The 23,279-nt window shown below is 49.1% G+C and overlaps 1 protein-coding gene across 1 annotated transcript; it reads left to right on the forward strand.

Annotated features, from left to right (window-relative positions):
* Window positions 1-4,183: 4,183 nt before the first annotated feature.
* On the forward strand, window positions 4,184-5,289 carry LOC308267882 (leukocyte immunoglobulin-like receptor subfamily A member 5; the record flags this gene model as incomplete). The annotated part of the gene is made up of 4 exons (XM_080702836.1): window positions 4,184-4,226; window positions 4,273-4,557; window positions 4,700-5,002; window positions 5,117-5,289. The coding sequence occupies 4 exons, from the start codon at window positions 4,184-4,186 to the stop codon at window positions 5,287-5,289; spliced, it is 804 nt and encodes a 267-aa protein (XP_080558962.1).
* Window positions 5,290-23,279: the final 17,990 nt, after the last annotated feature.

Here is a 23,279-nt window from a genome sequence, read left to right on the forward strand (position 1 = left end):
CCCTCGGCCACCTCCTCCTGAGGCCCGCGTCACCCTCAGCCTACTCACCTGCCTTCCTGCCTGTGCCCTGGTGGCGCTGTCTTAAGCGAAGGAGGAGGAGGAGGCCAAGCAGCAGAAGGAAGGTCGCGGAGACCCCGATCAGGAGGTTCAGGTGCCTTCCCAGTCCTTGGGCAGGAGTGACACGTGGATGAGAATTGGAGCTGCTTAAGTGAGCGCCTGCTGTGTGCAGGGCCTGGGCTGGGTCTTCTCCCTCCTCACCTCCTGCCCCACAGGTGTACAGCAAAGAATGCCACCCACCCAGTTACAGACCAGGAAACTGAGGCTCAGACAAGGGGTCACCTCTGGGTCCCCAGCAGGAAGCAGCAGGGCTGGGGATAAACCCAGGGAGTCTGACTTCAGTCTCCTTCATCCTCCAGAGCTGAGCCCTGAGCTGCAGGGAAACATCAGGAAGCCCCTGACTGGTCCTGCGCCCCCTCCCCTGCACAATGTCTCCATCACAGGAGACAGGCCTGATGCAGATTCAGGCCCTGGAGGCTTCCCTGGGAGGCCTCTTCTCCCAGGAGGTCACAGCCAAGGTCAGCACTGAGAGCAACCAGAAGGTCTGTGCAACCAGGACTATGCAAGGGACTCTCCAGGCATGGCTTTTGGTCCTTCCCCACGGCCTGCTGACTCCCCAGGGGGTGCTGGGTTTCCAAATAAAGCAGCAGTCTGATAACCCAGTTGGTGTTTTTACCTCCCTCTTTAACTTCATTCAGTACTTGCGCGCACATATCCTGCTGTTTGCCATCACTACATTCCTTAATGAATGCTCTTGATTCTCTACTTCTTCAGCTGAACAAAGAATCTGGTTTAAGTAACAGAAGAGAAGCCGGGTGTGGTGGCGCACGCTTGTAATCCCCGCGCTTGGGAGGCTGAGACAGGAGGATCGCAAGGGTTCGAAGCCAGCCTCAGCTGCTTAGAGAGGCTCTCAGCAACTTAGTGAGACCCTGTTTCCAAATAAAATATGAAAATTAGTCTGGGAGTATAGCCCGAAGTAGAAAGCCTCTGGGTTCCACCCAGAGTACCACCAAAAAAAAAAAAAAAAATTTTTTTTTAAAATTTGTTCCATTCAAACTATTCCCAAGGCTCAGAACCCTCCACCTGTGGTCCTGGGTGGATGTTTCAATAATACCTTCACCCCCAGCCCTGTTTTTGCAACTCACAGGATGTACAGTTGCTGTGTCTTCCAGACCCACGACCCCTTTCCATGCTCACCACACTGGGATGCCCTGGAGAACCTGGTCACAGCTAAGGAAATCTAGAGCCCCCTTGTCCAGCCCCTATCCAGAGGGTCCAACACAGAGTCCAGGTCCCCATGAAGCCAACAGGGAGCCTGGTGAGAAACTAGACATTGTCCTTGGAAGAGGGAACATTGGGGTCAGACTCTGGGGCTATACTGGAGGTTCGGGACATTCTACTCACTAAACTCAAGAAGCATCAATTTCCTGGACAAAGACGCCCCCTCTCCAGCAGAGGATAAGGTGCTCTCCCAAAGAACGAGGACTCTCTTGTTCTCTGAAGGGGGCCTGTTGCAGAGGACATGCTCCATGCAGGGTCTGCCCCATCACACTCCCTTCCTCTCTCCAGAATCCTCCTCCTCCCCACTCCCAGTCATCAGTGAGCAGGAGCAGCAAGATGCTTCTGAGCAGAATCTGGTCTTGGCACCTGCACTAGACCTGACCCAAGCTTTGCCGCCTCCACCTCCGTCCTGAGGAAGTGCCCTTGAGTGGGAGGAGAGGCCGGGGCACAGCTTCGCTCTAGGGATGCAGGGTTTTCTGTCCACACTCAGCCCTCAGTTGATCTCATATTGGCTCTTTGATTTGTACAACTGTTAGCACTTGTGGAACTTTTTGCACAGGTTGGAAGTGGAAGAAAGGGACTGATCAAGTTTAGAGACTTGGGGAGAGTGGAGCGATTACAAATGGCAGGTGCCAGGACATACTATCTCAACACAAGTTGTCAACAAATGGACTCACTGGGCTTTGCCTGCACAGAATGCTGAGGCTGCTCACGGGACACAGGGCCTTCACCTCCCGCCCTTCCCTCTGAGCTCGCTCTGGTCACTTGTGTTTGAGGGAAGCGGGGCTGTGAAGAGAAACAAGGGAGCGTGTTCAGCGCCTTAGGCAGACCTGGGGTTTTTCTGGGGCTAAGATGGACGCTATGAACCCGGCCACATGCCAAGGGCTTGGTCACCAGCTGTGGCCCTGGGGGAGGTGGTGGGTCCTTAGGAGGAAAGGCCTAGAGGAAGGAAGGTCACCGCGGCATGCCTTGAAGGGGTGTGGACTCTGGCTGACCTCTGTCTTGGTTTCCTGTCAATGATGAGGTGAGAACTTGGCTCCTCCTTCTGTATCCACCATGGTGAGCTGCCTCCACACCACCAGAGCACCAGGGCTCAGCCTCCTCACTGCAACCTCTGCAGCTCTGAGCCAGATTTAGTGTTCCTCCTCCAAATGGATCCATTTGAGCTGTTGTGCCAGGGATGGAGAGCTCTTGGACATCAGCAAGCACCTCCATTGTCCAGGCTGGTCCCCAGGAGCAGAGCTCCACACAGCAGGGAGGGGGTCTGGCCCAGGGCACTGCTGGAAGCTCCCTGCGCTCTGATCCCTCATGCCTCCTTGAGGTCTCCATGTAGCTGAGCTCCCAGAGCATCCCAGGTGAGAGATGGCTGAGGGAGCTCAGGGTCTCAGGTTAGGCGCCCTGACCCGCCCTCTCTGAGCCCAGATGGTCACTCAGGCTCTATCTCTAACTCAATTTGCTGCCTGCTTGAATTTTTTTTTCTTTCTTTTTGTCCTTTAGTGCTAGAGATTGAACCCAGGGCTATTCTACCACCAAACTACATCCCCAGGCGCATTGATTTTTTTTTTTTTTGAAACAGGGGCTTGGAAAGTTGTTGGTCTTAATAAATTACTGAGGCTGACCTCAAACCTTGATCCTCCTCCCAAGTACTGGGATTACAGGCAGGCAGCATCATGCCGAGCTGCAGGGCCCTGCAGTGGGCACAAACACTGTCCAACACCAGAGCTTCTCACATCCCACAACCATGTTTTTGTTTGTTTGTTTGTTTGTTTGTTTCTTTGTTTGCAGTACTGGGGATGGAACCCAGGGACATTCTACCTCCAAACTACATCCGCAGCTCTACTTTTATTCTTTATTTTGAAACAGGGTCTCACTGAGTTGCAAAGGGCTTCATTAAATAGCTGAGGTTGGCCACGAACCGCGATCCTCCTGTCTCAGCCTCCCAAATGCTGGGATTACAAGTGTGCGCTACCACACTCAGCTTCAGGATCCATGTTTACTGGGGTTGGGAAATTAACCATGGCTCAGCCTCTTGTGTCTCAGGCACCACTGACCCACGATTCTGGGGACTGAGGTGCAGGACAACAGCCTCCAAATGAGGAAGCTGAGGCTGAGACTAGATACAGATGCTAAAGACATGTGGGTGGGAAAGGAAAAGCTGGCATTAAATAGAAGGCAGCAGCCGGGCGTGGTGGTACATGGCCAGCCTCAGCAACTTGTGAGGCCCTCTGCAACTTAGTGAGACCCTCCAGTTTCCATCCTACTTCCCTGCACCTGTCCCTGTGCTCACATGGGACGGAGCTCCAGGTGAGCTGCGCGCCAGTGCAGGGTCTGCAAAGAGGTTGAGCCCATCCCAGATGGCCCTAGGGAGACCAAGAGATTGCTGGGAAGTACTTCCTCTTTCTGTGAGGCTGCTGATGTGATAACCACATGACTAAGAGAACCCAGCCTCCAAGTGGCCATAACCTGTTTGTCTGTCCTTCCGGGCCAGCACAGTGGCCTACACCCTCTGCACACCAGACCACTGGGAGGACACGCCATGACCACCACCCTCATGACCCTGCTCTGCCTCGGTGAGACCTGGGGAGGGGAGGGAAGGGGACACCCTGTTCTGGGGAGGCTCAACTCCACAGCCAGGCTCTGGTCCAGTAGAACCCCACAAGATACGTGGCTCTGGGGAAGACAGGAGCTTCCCAGGCCCCGGGGCAAACCTTTCACAGGGAACTCTCTTCCAGGGCTGAGTCTGGGCCCCAGGACCCCAGTGCAGGCAGGTGAGTGTATCTCCAGTGTCCCAAGTCTCTGACTCTCACTGCAGACGAGGGTCTACTGTGGGCATTGGGGTGATGGGATGATGCTGGGGAGGTCTGGAGGGTCCTTGGCTGAGAGCTGGGGTCTGAGGGGAAAGGTGCTGGGACACAGCCTCTGATCTCCTTGCAGGGACCCTCCCCAAGCCCAGGCTCTGGGCTGAGCCAAGTTCTGTGATCAACCGTGGGCAGCAAGTGACCATCTGGTGTGAGGGGACCCTGGGGGCCCTGGAGTACCTCCTGCATAGAGAAGGAAAAACTGAGCCCTGGGACAGACAGACCCCACTGGATGCCGGGAACAAGGCCAAGTTCTCCATCACCTCCGTGACAGAGCGCCATGCAGGGCGATATCACTGTGACTATCACAGCCCTGCTGGGTGGTCAGAGCCCAGTGACCGCCTGGAGCTGGTGGTGACAGGTGAGAAGACACTTGGGGACCCCAGCCCCAGGCCCTGCCCTCAGGGAGGGGTCTGCTCTCAGGGATGTCCCCTCTCACAGCCAGTCCTGGGGTAATGTGGAAGGTGAGGGCCCATTTAATGCACTGCCTCCTCCTCTCCTAGGAGCCTACAACCAACCCAGGCTCTCAGCCCTTCCCAGCCCTGTGGTGGCCTCAGGAGGGAATGTAACCCTGCAGTGTGGCTCCTGGCTGGGATTTGACAGGTTCGTTCTGACTGAGGGAGGAGAACACAAGCTCTCCTGGACCCTGGACTCACAGCAAGACCCCAATGGTGGGGTCCAGGCCCTGTTCCATGTGGGCCCTGTGACCCCCGGACGCAATTGGACATTCAGATGCTATGGCTATTCCAGGACCTTTCCCCAAGTGTGGTCAGAATCCAGTGACCCCCTGGAGGTCTTGGTTCCAGGTGAGGAGGCCCCAAAATTTCCCTGAGTGATGTAGGAATTGACACATGTTCTGGGAAGCCTGGGTGTCCCATGGGGTGAGGGGAAGCAGGACTCCTGAGCCCACTGGGGCCAAGAGCAGGAGGCCCTGAGACCAGATGTCAAAATGAGGGAGACGGTGAATGGGAAGCTGGAGGGTCCAGAACAGAGACGGGTCTTCACGTGGCTCCTGCAGCCCTTCTGCTCCTCAAGGACCTGCTTCTGTGTCATCCCCACGTGTGACCTTCACGGTGCCCCTGTTCAGGGCTGACCCACCTCCCCTGCTACTTCCTTGCAGGGACCCTCCCCAAGCCCCGGCTCTGGGCTGAGCCCGGCTCTGTGATCACCCTGGGGAGCACAGTGACCATGTGGTGTGAGGGGCCCCTGGAGGCCCAGATGTACCATCTGTCTGAAGAGGGAAGCCCATCACCCCGGGAATCACTGACCCCCCTGAAGCCCGGGAACAAGGCCAACTTCTCCATCACCTCCGTGACAGAGCACCAGGCAGGGAGATATCACTGTTACTATCACAGCCCTGCTGGGTGGTCAGAGCCCAGTAACCCCCTGGAGCTGGTGGTGACAGGTGAGAGGACACTTGAAGACCCCAGCCCCAGGCTCTGTCCTCAGGGAGGGGACTGCTCTCAGGGTTCCCCTCTCACTGTCAGCCCTGGGGGTATCATGGTAGGTGAGAGTCCATTTAACTCGCTGCCTCCTCCTCTCCTAGGTGCCTACAGCAAACCCAGCCTCTCAGCCCTGCCCAGCCCTGTGGTGGCCTCAGGAGGGAATGTGAACCTGCAGTGTGACTCATTGCATGGATTTGACAGGTTCATTCTGACTGAAGGAGAAGAACACAAGTTCTTCCAGACCCTGGATTCAAAACCACAACTCAATAGATATGTCCAGGCCTTGTTCCCTGTGGGCCCTGTGACCCCCAGCCACAGACAGACATTCAGATGCTACGGCTATCATGGGGACAAACCCCAAGTTTGGTCGCACCCCAGTGACCCGCTGGAGCTCCAGGTCTCAGGTAAGGAGGTCAAGTCTTCTTCCCACAATTCTGCCCCAAGCAGGGTGTGGGCAGCTTGTCCCCAGGACAGCCCCAGGTGAGAGGAAGGATGGGAGCCTGGGCTCTGAGTCAGACCCAGGTGTGGGAGACAGAGACCTGCAGGCAGCAGGGGAGGGGCAGGGGTGGAGGAAGCAGGCCTGAGCCCTGGCTCCCCTGCCCTCCAGGGGTGTCCAGGGAGCACTGGGGAGGCTCAGCCAGAGGGGGATTCTCCCTGTGAGGGGCAGGGTCAGCAGAGTCCTCTATGATGTGTGCACCCCACCCCATCACTGGCATGAAGAACAGGCCAGGTGGGCAGCAGAGAGGTCACTGGGAGACCACAGGACAGAGGCAGGAGAGTGAGAGGAGACAGGGGTCCCAGGGCAGCCCAGCCTCTCACCCTCTTCTGGTCCTCATTTTCACCATCCTCTTGGGTCTCAGCCCCCCACTTCAGAGTCCATCCCCAAACTTGATGAGGCTCAAGGCCTGTGTCCAGAGAATCCAGTGACCTCAGTGACCTCAGGCTGCCTGGACACACACTCATCCATCTAAGTCTGTTACAGCCTCAGCTGGGCTTGTGTCCACAGGCCTGGCATTCAGGGAGAGACGTGGGCAGGGACCCCAGGTTCCCAGGGGCTCAGAGCTGAGCTGCATAGGGAGGTGTCAGGCAGGAGACATGTTGGGGCCCAGCCTGGTGGAAGCAGTAGGTTGACCAGGACATCAGGGGAGCACAATCCTCACTCTCACCCCATCCTAGGAGGACCCGAGGACCCACTCCTCACCCCTATGGAGTCAGGACCTCTGGGTGGAGAGTGAAGAGCTGTAGGAGGGAGTGGGTTGGGGGAAGGTCTGAGTGATGGTGTGGGCACAGTCTCCTGGGCAGCTGCTGCCCTGGTCATGTCCCTCCCTCTGGCCTCAGTTTCTTCAAGTGTAGAGGAGAGGCCTGGCACAGACCTTCTGGTTGCTCTCAGTGCTGACCTTGGCTGTGACCTCCTGGGAGAAGAGGCCTCCCAGGGAAGCCTCCAGAGCCTGAATCTGCATCAGGCCTGTCTCCTCTGCCCAGTGATGGAGACATTGTACAGGGGAGGGGGCACAGGACCAGTCAGGGGCTTCCTGATGTTTCCCTGCAGCTCAGGGCTCAGCTCTGGAGGATGAAGGAGGCTGAAGTCAGACTCCCTGGGTTCATCCCCAGACCTGCTGCTTCCTGCTGGGGACCCAGAGGTGACCCCTTGTCTGAGCCTCAGTTTCCTGGTCTGTAACTGGGTGGGTGACATCCCTTGCTGTACACCTGTGGGGCAGGAGGTGAGGAGGGAGAAGACCCAGCCCAGGCCCTGCACACACAGGCGCTCACTTAAGCAGCTCCATTTCTCATCCACGTGTCATTCCTGCCCAAGGACTGGGAAGGCACCTGAACCTCCTGATCGGGGTCTCCGCGGCCTTCCTTCTGCTGCTTGGCCTCCTCCTCCTCCTTCTCCCCCTCCGCTGGAGACACTGCCGCCAGGGCACAGGCAGGAAGGCGGGTGAGTAGGCTGAGGGTGACGCGGGCCTCAGGAGGAGGTGGCCGAGGGTGGGCTCAGGGCGCAGCCCAGGGAAAGCAGGATGGTGGGCGCAGATCAGCTTAGATCAGCTCAGAAACACGTGTGCAGAATCCTAGATCCCAAATCCAGAACACACTCCATCACTGTGTCTGAGGGCTTCCAGGTGTCCCTTTATGCCTTTCCATCTAGTCTTCTTCAGTCCCTTCCTCCCCTGCAGGGTCTGTGGAGTGGGGTGGGGGGTCCGAAGCCCAGGCTGAGGCTCTGTCTGCCTCACACAGCACAGGGACAGGCTGACTCCCACCATCCTGCAGAGGCCGCGGAGCCAGCACCTGAGACCAGTGTCCTGCACAACAGGTGATTCCCGCCCAAGGACCCAGACCTCCTCTAGCCTGCCGTGCCTCCCGGCCACCTGACACCCCTTGTCTCCCCAGCTCCAGCCCAGCTGCTACAGCCCAGGAGGAGCACCCCTCTGAGGAGCACCCCTGCGAGTGGGAGAGGGGCCTGGGCGTCGGGTACGGGGGCCTTACAATCAGGAGTGGGGGCTGGGAGGGGCTGAGGGGACCTTGGCGCCCCTGCCTGGCTCTGTGTCCCCATGTTTGACAGTGCAGGGACCTGTGGGGCTGAGAAACCCCAGGGGCTCTGGCCAGGAGACCCCCGTGTTCTGTCCCCACAGATGCTGATGTGAAGAGCAGGCAGCCTGAGGACAGGATGGAGCTGGACAGTCAGGTGAGCACCCCTGTGAGGAGCACCCCTGTGAGTGGGCGAGGGGCCTGGGCAGGGGGTGGCCAGGACTGGGAGGGGCTGAGAGGACGGACCCCCTCACTGTGCACCTGGGACCTCGGCGCCCCTGCCTGGCTCTGTGTCCCCATGTGCGACAGTGCAGGGACCTGCGGGACTGAGAGACCCCAGGGGCTCCGGCCAGGAGACCCCCTTGTTCTGTCCCCACAGATGCTGATGTGAAGAGCAGGCAGCCTGAGGACGGGATGGAGCTGGACAGTCAGGTGAGCACCTCCGGGTCCCTTGTGCCCTCAGCCTCTGGCTGGCTGGCAGCTGCTCTCTCTCGGGGTCTCAGGAGACTCATGAGGAATGAGCCACCTCGTGGTCCCCAGGCTCCCTGCACTCACTCCTCCAGGGTGCACCGGAGCCCCTTTTTGCAGACACAGCAGGGAGTAGGGCTCCCCCGCCCTGAGCTGCCTCAAGGGGGGCAGACAGGACATCGGTGGAGTGTCAGGAGTGCCAAGCACTGCTGAGGACAGAGAGCAGAGAGAGGAATGGAGTGTGTGGGCTTGGGGGCTCTGATGAGGTGAGCTCAGCACGAGGCTGGAGGACAGGGCCACACGCGTGGCTCATGGACCAGCTGAGGACATGCAGGTGCCAAGGTCCTGAGGCAGCAACACACTCCTCAGGAAGATGGAGCCGACGACAGGGCCCAGAGTGTGGGGAGGAGATGCTTGGGCTGCAGGAGGAGGCAACATACTCCAACTTCAGTCTTTCAAGGATCACGCTGGTCATCATGTGGGAAAGTGGCTGGAGGAGGTGCAGGTGGAATGGAGGGGCTCTGTCTCTGTCTCTGTCTCTGTGCCTCTCACTGCAGAGCCTATGTCACGGAGACCCCCAGGAGTGAAGGATGACCAGGGGAGCTCTAGACCCCAGAGGGGAGGAGCCTCCCCTTCTCACCTGCTCCATAGGAATCCCTGGATGCAAAGGACACAGGACAGGATTAGCAGACAGATGGTCAGGTGCCCTGTTCCCCAGGCCCTGGCTTCCCACAGGACCCAGCATGCAGCATGGCCTTCCTTCTCACTGTCACTCCAGGTGGCTGCATCTGAAGATGCCCAGGAAGTGACCCACGCCCAGGTGTGCAGCTGGACACTCAGAGAAGGGACACCCGCGCCTCCTCCTTCTCGGGAACAGGAATCCTCAGCCAAGCCCATTGTGTATGCTGCTCTGGCCTCCTCTCTCCACGAGCTGTCCTAAAGGACCCTCAGCTGGCTGTGATACCTGACAGCCCTCCAGACATTCCAGAAACTTCTGGGACTCGGTGTTTCTATGTTTTGAAAATAAAGCTAGAGATTTCTCAGCAATCAATGAGTTTAATGAGAAACAGACAGAAGTGGTGCACATTTCTAATCTCAGTACTTGGGAGGCTGAGACAGGAGCAGCGCAGATTAGTGGACAGCCTCAGCAACTTATTGAGGCCCTCCACAACTTAGAGAGATCCTATTACAAAATAAAATTAAGAGAGTGCTAGAATTGTAACACAAGCCCCCTGGGTTCAATAACCAGCAGCGTGCAAACATACACACAAAATTGAATGATAAATTGGGCATGATGGTGCATGCCTGTGATTCTAACACTTGAAGGCTAAGACGGGAGGATCACAAGAATGAGGATAGCCTCAGCAACATAGCAAGTCTCTCAGCCACCTGGTGAGGCCCTGTTTCTAAACAAAACATTTAAAATAAAAGTGCTGGGGGTGTAGTTGGAGGAAGAATGTCTCTAGGCTCAGTCCTGGTACCACTAAATTGTAACGGTGTGAGATGTCGACGTGGGTTCTCATTCTTACGTTTAGAAAAGATAGCCAGAGTATCCTGCTGCACGCTTAAGCAATTTTTATTATTACAAAGGTAGAAAGAAGGGACAGACCACCGAGCACTGCATCAGAGAGACGCAGTGGAGTGTCTTGAGAGTAAGATGCTGAAGTTTGGAACTAAGAACCGTTTTTATAAGTATTTATTATCTCCTTTCTCCCACCCTGCTCAGCCAATAGTCTTTTTACCTCCCTTGACCCAACGCAGGCGCAGGCCCACCAACCATCTCCACGATACAAGCCTTTCATGTTATTTATGACCAAGATGTGTTACTTGGTTATCAAGGTCATGGTATATGCCCTCTTTGAAGAAAACCTGTACCATCCACCCATATCCTTAGGAAGTTTTCAGCCATTTTCTATCTCTATCTGCTAGAAGTTATTTATTATGTTGTAAACTTGTGCCAGGCATGGGGGCGCCCAAAATCCCCGCACTTGGAGGCCGAGACAGGAGGATTGCATAGGTTCAAAGCCAACCTCAGCTACTTAGTGAGGCTCTCAGCAACTTAGTGAGACCCTGTTTCCAAACGAAGTATAAAATAGGTCAGGTAGTAAAGACCAGAGGTAGAAAGCCTCTGCATTCCATCCCCAATACCATAACATTCCATGTTTAGCTGGGCTAACAGCTAACTTTTAGCTGACTGAGGTCAGTATTGGCTGCAGCTCTTTGCTGACAGCATAGAGGCAGGAAAAAGGATTTTATTGTTTTGCCTTTGTGTGAAAGCTTATTCTTATTAGCAATTAATAGAGCTCTTATAAACAATCAATATAGGCTCAATCCCCATCATAAATAAATAAATAGAATTATGATGAAGATATTACATATCAAAGCTAGGAAATTGTTGTGCTTTACATTTTTTAATCAAATACTTAGGTTTTAGTTTGAATTAATAGTAGAGATGTGTTGAGATGTTTTGATTCAAATTGGGGTGACTAATAATTTAGAGTGTTTTTAGAGAGTGGGCTTTAATAGAGTTTTAGCCCGGCCCTGAATAATACTGACTCCATTTTAAAGCCTGTCTCCATCTTAAATAAAGTTTTTTAAAAAGTCAGGCACAGGGTGGGAATAGTTTGCAAGAAGGTTCCCGAAATAGAAAGGAAGCGGCAGCCCGTAACCCAGCTCCATACTTGTATCAGGGCAAACATACCCTAGATAAGAGAGCCTCTCTCATGTGCCCCTGCTATCTTCCAGAACATCCGTGTGCTTTGCGTAGCTGCTTTAAAATATAGAAGTTGTAAATGTTAAGAATATTAAGGCTGATGTAATAAGAATGACTGGCAAAATAGTTGTAAAATAGTATATAAGGTACCACTTTTGCTGGAATCGGGGCCCTTGCCAACTCTGTTGAGACAGATGTTCTTGGGTCCAGGTGCGAACCTGTAATAAAGTGTGACCATTACGAACTAAATTGGCGTTGGACAATTTGTCTCACGTGGGTACACCACAACAAAATGAGAAAATTAAGAATGAGGAATGATTTAAAAAGAAACATTTTAGACTTCCGGGAAGTGGCGACCAAGAAAAGCGGGGCTTAAGAGCCTCGCTAACAACCAATCTCCATTACCACAAAATCAGCGCCTTTCATAGCCAGAAAAGACCATCACCAGAGAAACAAAAAAATCACCAGGCTCCAGAGAGGAGGGAGACTCAGAAAGGAGCTCAGAGCCACAGAGGAGAAACGCCGGCCTCACGCCCGAGGACACAGCAGCAGCGCCTTACTGCCAGCGGCAGCGGCGAATTCACCGGAAGGCTATGGCTACAGACCAATGCACTCAACAGCCCACCAGGCTCCAGAGAGAAGTGGTGGACTGCGAGCCGAGGGACTCAGAGCGGAGCTCAAAACCAGAGAAGAAATATGCCAGCCTCACGGCCGAGGGCATGGCAGCAGCGCCATATTGCCACCAGCGGCAGCAGCAGCGAATTCACCGAGTCCACTACAGCTCCATCTGCGTACTCAACAACAGTGAGTCAAATTGCGGGCCCCAGAGGAGAAATCCCAGCACTGCACTCCCAGGGACTTGACCCGGTTAGGGAGGGGCAGTGGCAGAGATATTACACCTTAGGAGAACGCCCAACCTGGCACCCCCCATAGTTTAAAGCAGCCTCTATCGACTCCCTGGGTTTGAGACTCTGCGATACAACCCAGTAAAGGAGTAGTGGGGACTGAGATACCACAGACTCGAGATCCAGAGCACCTTAAGTGAAGTCATAGTGACCCAAGGGAAGAACCCAGAGAAGGCACAAACTTCTGAAATCATGGGAAAGAGGAATAACAGTGGAGCAATGAATGCCCACAACTCCACACCATCAGAACCCGATAAAACAGAAATTCAGAGATTTCTAGAAGATCAAATCAGGAAAATAACTGTAGAAATAATAGAGGTGTTTCAAAAAGAATTCAGAGAGAGCCAAAAAGAGGTAAAGGATGCAATTAATGAAGTAAAGGCCTCAATTCAAAGTACTAACAACTGATTAGACCACATGGAGAATAGAATCTCACTCTTAGAAGATGATCAATCCAAAAATGAACGCATAGTTTCTAATCTAGAAAAAAATATCCGACAGCAGGAATCTGACATTGAAGATATATGGGCCCATCTTTAGAGAGCTAACCTAAGAATAAATGGAATAGAGGAGGGAAAAGAAGGTGAAACCAAAGGGATCAACAATCTCTTCAAGGAAGTAATAGCAGAAAATTTTCCAAACATAGAGCAAGAGGTCGATACATAGGTCCAGGAAACTTATAGAACTCCCTTTAGACAGGATCGGAGAAGAGGATCCCCACGCCACATAATTGTCAAAATGACCAATGTGGAAGCCAAGCAGAGAATCTTAAAGGCAACAAAAACAAAGGGCCAAGTGACAGAGGCAAACCGATTAGAATCACTCCAGACTTCCCAAACTAAGTCATGAGAGCCAGAAGGGCTTGGAGTAACATATTCCAAACTCTGAAAGAAAACAACTTCCAGCCAAAAATTTCTTACCCAGCAAAACTTTCTATCAAATTAGATGAGGAAATAAGAAGCTTCCATGACAAACAGAAACTGAAGGAATTTATATCTTCAAAACCAGCGCTAGAGAAAATACTCAAAGAGATTAACTACAAAGAAGAATTAGGTAACACACACCAGAACCAGAGAAACAAAATTTTCCATCCAACAGACAACTAAGATTAGTTATCTGTGGAGATTCATTATTTATGTTAGTTTTTTACCTACCTCTAAATTGTATTGTTTGCTTTTATTTTTGCTAATTTTTAGGATTTCTAGTTGGAATATTAATATACCTTCAGATATAGCATTTGGAAATATTTTATCCCATTCTATCAGTAACTTTTAACTCTGTTTACATTGTCTTTGGATATACAATATTTTTTACTTTTTAGGGAGTTTCTTTACCCTTCTGTTGCCTGTGCCATTGAAATCATATCCAAGAAATAACTGCCAATTTCAATGTTGTGAGGTTTTATGACCCAGATTTTCTTCTAAAAGTTTATAGTCTTAAGATTTACATTTAGTTCTTTTATCTATTTTGAGTTAATATTTGTATATGTGTTAGGTAAGGGTCCAATTTTATTATTTTTCATGTAATTATTATTTTTCATCAATATTTAGTTAAAAGATTAGTATTTCCTCCACCAAATGTTCGTGGAAACCTTGTCAAAAATAACTTGACAATATATGGAAGAATTTAGCTCTAGGCTTTTATTTAACTCCAGTGGTGTATATATCTGCCTTTAGAACAGTACTACACTGTTTCAATTATTGTAGCTTTATATGGTTTGAAATCAGAAAATATAGATCTTCTAGCTTTGTTCTTTTTCGAGATCGTTTTGGGTATCTAGAGTCCATATTCCATATTAGGATAGATTTTTTTCTGAAAAATAAATATATAAATATATGGTAGTTTCACCTAAAAAAAAAGAAAAAAATATTCTCTGGTAAGAAAGAAAGCAAAAAGAAATATTGAAATGTTATCTTTAAGTTATCTAAAGCTTGGTATCAGACAAATGAAACTGTTATGTGAGATTATCATTTTTAATTTTGGATAAATTGCTATAATACTAGATGTCAACCACTAAGCCAAGCATGGGAAGGAGAGATGGGGAGGGAATGGAGTGGGGATCGGGTGGGGGCTGACTGGGCGATGTGTGCATGTATGTCTACAAAAGGTTTTTTGTATCCCACTATGATGTATGAATACAGTGCACCAATAAAAAATTTAAAAAAATAAAAAATAAAAAGACACATTTTAGAGGCACTCCCACAGGTATACACTTGCTCCCGCCAGGATGCGATGCAGCCTGAACCTGTGCCATGCTACTTGGACATCAAGGCTTCAAAACCGTGAGCTAACAATTTCTCTTTGTAAAGAGAAAATGGTACTGGGAGAGGGGCTCTTACTATTACTGTACCTGGATATGTGAAGGAGACTTTGAAATTGGTTAACTAGAGGAAGTTGGAGGTGTCTGGAGGAGCAGGCTAGAGAAAGTCTGGGTGCTCTAAGCAGAGGGCCCCAGGAAGTTCTGGTGAGGACTCAGAAGACCACAATTGTTTTTTTGTTTTATTTTGTTTTTTTTGTTTTTTTGTTTTTTTGTATTTTCTTGTTTTTTAGTGTTTTTGTTTGTTTGTTTGTTTTTGGTGGTACTGGGGTTCCTGGAAACCCTTCTACCTCCAGACTACACTCCCAAACCTATTTTATATTTTTATTTGAAAACAGGGTCTCTTAAGCCAGCAAGGCTGGCTTCGAACCTGCGCGATCCTCCTGTCCCTGCCTCCCAAGCACGGGGATTACAAGCGTGTGCCACCACGCCCGACAGAAGACCACAATTCTGATTCCAATGTGGACAGTAAGTCCATTCTGAGGAGGTTCCAAATGGAAATGAGAATTCTCTCGGGAACTGGAATACAGGCCATCTTTGTTACCTGGTGGCAAAGAATTTGGCTTCCTTGTGTCCTTGTCCCTGAGTCTTTGTGGAAAGTTGAATGTAAAGGCAATGCCTTGAGCTATCTGGCAGAGGAGATTTCAAAGAAGAAAAGCATTTGGGCTGCTTGCTGCATGGTGACTTTTAACTGTTTACAGTCAAATGAGAGGTAAAAGAATGCTTTGAAGATAGAACTTATTGTGAAAAAAGAAGCAGAGAGGAAAAAATTGGAAAAATCTTCAGCCTGGCTGGGAAAGGAGCAAAATAAGCAGGTAAGGGTGAGACCAAGAAGGGCTCCAACCCACATTGCTGGCAAAGAGATTAAATTCTTTGCCTCAGGGACAACAGAAAGCATTTCTGGAGGGCATCTTAGAAATCTTCCCAAGCCAAATTATCTCAGAAAAGAGCCTCAGGGCCCCCTGGTAATTGGGCCTGCCTCAGATCACCCTGAGGCTGCAGCCATGGCTCAAAGGCTCTCAGATGCTGCTATGTGGGCAGCAGATCTTTCCATTCTCTCCTCTTGATGCTGGTTTTGTTTTGTTTTTTTTTTTTTTCAGCTTTTATTTTATTTTTTATTTATTTTTTTTAAATTTTATTTTATTGGTGCACTGTATTCATACATCATAGTGGGATACAAACTTTTGTAGACATACATGCACACATTGCCCAGTCAGCCCCCACCCGATCCCCACCCCATTCTCTCCCCATCCCTCCTTCCCATGCTTGGCTTAGTGGTTGACATCTAGTATTATAGCAATTTATCCAAAATTAAAAATGATAATCTCACATAACAGTCTCATTTGTCTGATACCAAGCTTTTGATGATTTAAAGATAACATTTCAATATTTCTTTTTGCTTTCTTTCTTACCAGAGGATATTTTTTTCTGTTTTTTTAGGTGAAACTATCATATAATTATATATTTATTTTTCAGAAAGAAATCTATCCTAATATGGAATATGAATTCTAGATACCCAAAACGATCTTGAAAAAGAACAAAGCTAGCCGATATATATTTTCTGATTTCAAACCATATAAAGCTACAATAATTGAAACAGTGTAGTACTGTTCTAAAGGCAGATATATAGACCATTGGAGTTAAATACAAGCCTAGAGCTAAATTCTTCCCTATATTGTCAAGTTATTTTTGACAAGGTTTCCACGAACATTTGGTGGTGGAAATAATAATCTTTTAACTAAATATTGTTGAAAAATAATAATTACATGGAAAAGAATAAATTTGGACCCTTACCTAATCCCTCATACAAGTATTAACTCAAAATAGATAAAAGACCTAAATATAAAATCTTAAGACTATAAACTTTTAGAAAAAAATCTGGGTCATAAAACCTCACAACATTGAAATTGGCAGTGATTTCTTGGATATGATTTCAATGGCACAGGCAACAGAAGAATATACAAACTCCCTAAAAAATAAAAGAAAATATTGTATATCCAAAGACAATGTAAACAGAGTTAAAAGTTACTAATAGAATGGGATAAAATATTTCCAAATGCTATATCTGAAGGTATATTAATATTCCAACTAGAAATCCTAAAAATTAACAACAATAAAGGCAAACAATACAATTTAGAGATAGGTAAGAGACTAACATAAATAATGAATCTCCACAGATAACCAATCTTAGTTGTCTGTTGGATGGAAACTCTTGTTTCTCTGGTTCTGGTGAGTGTTACCTATTTCTTCTTTGTAGTTAATCTCTTTGAGTATTTTCTCTAGCGCTGGTTTTGAAGACATAAATTCCTTCAGTTTCTGTTTGTCATGGAAGCTTCTTATTTCTCCATCTAATTTGATAGAAATTTTTGCTGGATAGGAAATTTTTGGCTGGAAGTTGTTTTCTTTCAGAGTTTGGAATATGTTACTCCAAGCCCTTCTGGCTCTCATGACTTGGTTTGGGAAGTCTGGAGTGATTCTAATTGGTTTGCCTCTGAATGTCACTTGGCCCTTTGTTTTTGTTGCCTTTAAGATTTTCTGCTTGGCTTCCACATTGGTCATTTTGACAATTATGTGGCGTGGGGATCCTCTTCTCCGATCCTGTCTAAAGGGAGTTCTATAAGTTTCCTGGATCTGTGTATCAACCTCTTGCTCTATATTTGGAAAATTTTCTGCTATTACTTCCTTGAAGAGATTGTTGATCCCTTTGGTTTCACCTTCTTTTCCCTCCTCTATTCCAATTATTCTTAGGTTAGCTCTCTTAAGATGGGCCCATATTTCTTCAATGTCAGATTCCTGCTGTCGGATATTTTTTTCTAGATTAAAAACTATGCGTTCATTTTTGGATTGCTCATCTTCTAAGAGCGAGATTCTGTTCTCCATGTGGTCTAATCGGTTGTTTGTTCTTTGAATTGAGGCCTTTACTTCATTAATTGCATCCTTTATCTCTTTTTGGCTCTCTCTGAGTTCTTTTCGAAGCACCTCTATTATTTCTACAGTTATTTTCCTGATTTGATCTTCTAGAAATCTCTGATTTTCTGTTTTATCGGGTTCTGATGTTGTGGGGTTGTGTGCATTCATTACTCCAGTGTTATTCCTCTTTCCCATGATTTCGGAGGTTTGTGCCTTCTCTGGGTTCTTCCCTTGGGTCACTATGGCTTCACTTAAGGTGCTCTGGATCTCGAGTCTGTATTATCTCAGACCCCACTACTCCTTTACTGGGTTGTATCACAGAGTCTCCGACCCAGGGAGTCGATAGAGGCTGCTTTAAACTATGGGGGGTGCCAGTTGCACGTTCTCCTATGGTGTGATATCTCTGCCACCGCCACCCCCTCCCTGGGTCAAGTCCCAGGGGGTACAGTACTGGGATTTCTCCTCTGTGGCCCGCAATTTGACTCACTGTTCTTGAGTACACAGATGTAGCTGTACTGGACTCGGTGAATTCCCTGCTGCTGCTGCCGCCGGTGGCAATATGGCGCCGCTGCCTCGCCCTCGGCCGTGAAGCTGGCGTATTTTTTCTTCTCTGGTTTTGATTTCCACTCTGAATCCCTGCAGCGTGTGCTGAACTCAGCCACTGGGAGCTTTAAATGCTGTCTGCGCCGAAAGATCCCACCTGGCTGTTCCGCAGCGGCTCACCTCGGCTTGCTGTAGCCGTCCGTTGAGTATGCCGCTGCCGCCAGCAGTATGGCGCTGCTGCCGCGTCCTCGGGCGCTTGTGTCTCCTCTGTGGCCCTGAGCTCTGTTCTCAGACCGCTTTCTCTCTGGAGCCTGGTGGTTTTTTTGTTTTTCTGGTGATGGTGTTTTCTGGCTATGAAAGGCGCTGGTTTTGTGGTAATGGAAATTGGTTGTTAGCGGGGCTCTTAAGCCCCGCTTTTCTCAGTCGCCATCTTCCCGGAAGTCTTGATGCTGGTTTTGTAAGTGAGAAAAATGGATCCAGCTGGTTTCTACCAAGATTCCAAAATATAATCTGGGGCACAGGCAGAAATTTGCCCTAGGGTCAGAGCCCCTGGGGAAGTGGCTAATGAGGTGGTGTATGATAAGTCAGGTCCCTCCACTTCCCCACAGCAGGAACAGGAGGCGGAACCCCTGAAGCCAGAAGCAGAGATATGGCGAGGCTACAGATGACATACTTGAGATCACGAGACTACAGATATCGGGAGAGAATCAGCATGCCTATAAAACATCGGTGCCTCTCATCCACCACGTGACTCAGGCGGCGGATCAGGAGTATGCGCAACTCTCCAGACGCGTGGCCCGTTGCTCCCTTTCCCCATGGCCGGCTGACTCCCCGGAGTTGGGTCTGCACAAAGCAGCAGGCTTTGATAACCCAATTGGTGTTTTTACCTCCCTCCTAAACTCCCTAACTCTATTTTCTACCTTTCAGTGTGTAGTAGAGCTCTGAAAGTGAATCCCAGTGGAGACCCAAGGAAGGTGGAAGTACCAGCAACGAGAAACACCCTTCCAGGAAAGCCGCAAGCAAGGTGCCACGCAGGCTGCAGGAAGCTGCAAACGTCAGCTCACAGCCTCAGAGAGCAGGCCCTCCCGGCAGACACCCACAGAGCCCCAGAACAAGGAGGCTTCTGAGGAGATAGAAAGGAAATAGGCAGATAGGGAAAAGGCCTCGGTAGAGAAAAACCTAATTTTCTGAGGGGCGAGGGGCCAAGGTTCAGAGATAAGAAGGACCAAAGCTTCACAAAGCCACCAGTTTACTAATCAACAAACCCAGGAGCCACCACCAGAGAAAGTCTGGCACTCCTGAAAAAAGACTCTTCAAAGGACTTGCAAATACCCTATGCAAATTCTGAGAGCTGCTTCCCAGAATTCCCAGGATCCCAAACTCACCCTAACCCAAAAGAGGACTCACAGACATCTGGCAAAGGCCCTAGTTGGCCACCAAATGGGGTTTTTCCCTCTCGGGGAGCCCCTCCCCTTTGGGGAGCTTTTCTCTCTCTCTCGCAGGTCGCGTTAGCCTTGAGAAAAGGCAGAGTGCAATTGAGGGCACGTGGCTCAGGATACTCTCGGGTAGTTACCTGAAGGCCTCGGCTGGACATCAAGGCTGACCAGGGCCCCTAGGGGTCACCTGCACCTCTTTTCTGGCAGATCACATGGACCCTGGGGGTAAGTAGTTTGCAACTGACAGCAATTGGCTTGAGCTGACCTAAAGGCAGCTACTGGACACCAGAGACCCGACAGCCCGAGAGGTGTTCTGTCACTTTCCCTATTCCTTTCTGGCAGATTGCGTGAACTCTGGAAGAAAGCAGCTTGCAACTGAAGGCAATTCAGCTTGGGCTACTCTCAAGTATTGGCCTGAAGGCAACTGCTGGACCCCAGAGTTCTGACTGCCCCTTTGGGGTGTTCAGCCATCTTTCCTTACTCCCTGCTGCTTCCAATAAACCATTTACTCCTCTTCCTGCAGTCTGTGGGTGTCACTCTTCGCTCCTGTAGACAAGAACCCAGTAAGGAAATGCAAAGTTTCTTTTCAAGAAACTCTATTTCATCTTTGATGAAACACCAGGTTTCTTCTCAGGAAACCCCCCGTTTCATCTTGGGGGCTTCAGAAGAAACCCCCATTTCTTTTCCACCTAGGTTTCAAAGGATGTCTACAACCACTAGGGCCCCGCAGGCTGAGATCTGTCACTGGGGTGGAGCCAATGCCAAGCACCTTTCACCAGGGCAATGCCAAACAGGTGGGGTCAGGGCTGCTGAGGAGTCCCCGCTGTAATAAAGTGAGCCTAGGCCTTAGCTTCAGCACCGCCATGATGCTACCCTAGGTGACCCCAAGCCATTAATGCTTGTCAGCCTGAGAACTAATGTTTGTCACCAGGTACCATGCCTGTTTGGTTTCTGTAACTCCTGCTTAGTTTGCACCTGCAGAGAAACAAAGGCTGTTAGAAACTTTCTATGCTTAAAATAATCAAAAGGTGGACAATAAAAGGGACAGACATGGGTTACTGAGCTCTTGCTTTCCATTTGACTTGCACACCTGCTGAAAAAAACTGTCGGGAATTGTCCATATCCATGAGAACCTAAACTCTTTCAGCTTTCATACATGTAGTTGGCATGGGGGAATTCGTGTCGTGTACATCTATGATGATCCAGAGGGTTGCGATGGATGTCTGTCAGGTTCTGTCTGTAACACCGTCTGATGTCTGAAAACCTCAATTCTATGAAACAACACTCACAATACAGTTTAGCAGACAGGGCCCAAAAGCAACATGAAGTTTTTAGATTTAATTGTCAGATGTATTCCTTTAGCCTCTACCATCCTCTTTTAATAATCCATCTTCATCACATATGCATACCACAAACCTTCTGCAACTTTGCTTTTAACCTTCTGCTTTTTATCCTGGTCCTTTCTTTCCCATTTTGGGACAATCTTAGGATAAACTTTACTTCATACAAAATGCTTTCTTATTCTCACAAGATTTCCTTTCTTTATAACCACTAAAACTTTATACCTGCACACTTACTATAGCTGTCTTTTATTCTGACATACCTATTCCTTAGCCGGGTGGTGCCTCTATTGTAGTTTTTGGGGCTAATGGTTTCAGCTGAGTCCTGAGGCTTTTACTATAGGTTAATGATTAGAATGAAAGTCAAAGATAGAAAGGAACTCTACAGCCCCTTGCCTACCTACATGCTTTCACAGCACCTAAGCTCTGACTATACCAGCATGTTACTGACACATTTTCCCCTCTGTCTTCTTTAGCCAATTTTATTATAGCTTGGAGCAAGGCAGGGAAAGTCTGAGGGCTCAGACATATTTTACCAGAAAATTTATCCCAGAGTTCTGATTCTGGAATCTCCGGAGCCATGTATATGAAAAGTTAATAGAATCATTACCAAAAGAACAATAGCTTAGGAAGGAACACCTAAGTGCAAGGAGTCCTCTGACCAGGGACAACCCCCCCCCCTTCCAAGGGCTTCATCTCCTAGAGATTTAATGCCACGTCATGCGTGCGGGAGCACGGCAGACTCCAAGTGGGACGAAGCCGTGGCAGTGGGCTTTTTGCTTTTGTTTGTTTGTTTGTTTGTTACTTGGGATAGAACCCAGGGGGTATTCTACCTCCGAGCTACACCCCCAACCCTACTTTTTAGTCTTTATTTTGAAACGGGGTCTCACTGAGTTGCAAAGGGTTGCTGAAGCTGGCTATACCGCTATCCTCCTGTCTCAGCCTCCCAAATTCTGGAATTACAAACTTGTGACACCATGCCTGGCTCCTGAGCTTGAGGTTAATTTTGTTTGTTTGGTTGGTTGGTTGGGTTTTTTTTTTTTTTTTTTTTTTTTGTGTGTGTGTGTGTGTGTGTGTGTGTGTGTGTGTGTTACTGGGGGTGGAACCCAGAGACTTTTCTACCTCTGGGCTATACTTCCAGAACTATTTTTATTCTTTATTTGGAAACGGGGTCTCACTAAGTTGCTGAGAGCTTCACTAAGTAGCTGAGGCTGGCTTTGAACCTGTGTCATCCTCCTGTCTCAGCCTCCCAAGTGCTGGGATTACAAGCCTGCGTAACCATGCCCGGCTTGAGCTTGAGGTTTTGATGTATAAAAAGATCCCTGAAAAACGGCTCAGGGGCTGCACTCAGGACTAAACACCCTGGAGTCTAGTCACTGGCCAGCTAATAAAAACTATTTGGCTTAAAGTCTGAGTGGTCTTTTCTGGTGGTCACCCTATAATATTTATGTTATGGTGAAATATGTTTTGGTGTGTGAGGAGAGAAATAATTCCCCCAATACAACCACACAAACAGAAAAACTGCGGGTTCTTGTCCTGAGCTAATGATAAGTATACATAGCTCAGATACTTGCTGAAGAGTTAAAGAAGTTTATTAAAAAGATAGAAATGCAGAAGACAGTTAAAGCCCCATGCCATTCAGAAATGGCACAGGGGGGTGTTTCAAATGAATTCACTAAAAGTCCCTGCATGCTGAGTGTTCTTATCCCAACCAAGTCTGAGGCAGGTCCTTTGATATGTAGATATGCTGCCCTAGCCCAAGTATCTGCTCTGAGGCAGGGGGGCAGCTCTGTCTCCGGCACAGACCCCACACCTTTTGTTACACTCCCAAAATGTGTTAAGTTGCTTATCTGGGATCTGGGATTTTCTCCCATCCTTGAGGCAGTTTGTCTCTCTTTAGAAATGTAAAAAGGCCCTTTTTTCCTGACACTCCTGGATTTCTTTACTTCCAAAGATACATTTTTAAAATTGGAAATCTTTCCCAATACTGGTACATTAACACATTTTTAGACCTTTCCCCAATACTGGTACAATTTGGAGCCCTCAGCAAGATCTTCAGAGACTTTGACTCTGGAGTACCCCCGCCCATCCCAGAGGCCGGGGCCGAGGGGGCTCGACACCAGACACCTAGGGAAGGCACCACCTGAGATGCTCCAGGGCCTTAGGAAACCCAGTCTCAACTCTCCTCTGGTAGAGTGGCAGGGGATCTGCCTAAAATTACATCTAAAAGAAAGTCTTCTGTGTCTGAAATCCTCTGGAGGTAAGTAAACCTGGAAATGGGTGCCCATTAGGCTAGACACTTTAGGGAAGGCTAGACGCAGCCACTGACCCAGTGTCCAAGGATCCATGTGAGACATCCCTGGCTGTCTCTACCCTCCATTAAGAGTTTTGGTGTGGGTGTGAGAGTAATAAACTGTGTGATGGTCGGTGTTTTTATATCTGTTGTCTGTCTTGTTACTAACATTAATTTTTCTGTCCAG

Source organism: Muscardinus avellanarius (assembly GCF_963383645.1).
Source record: "Muscardinus avellanarius genome assembly, chromosome: 10".
Taxonomy (NCBI): domain Eukaryota; kingdom Metazoa; phylum Chordata; class Mammalia; order Rodentia; family Gliridae; genus Muscardinus; species Muscardinus avellanarius.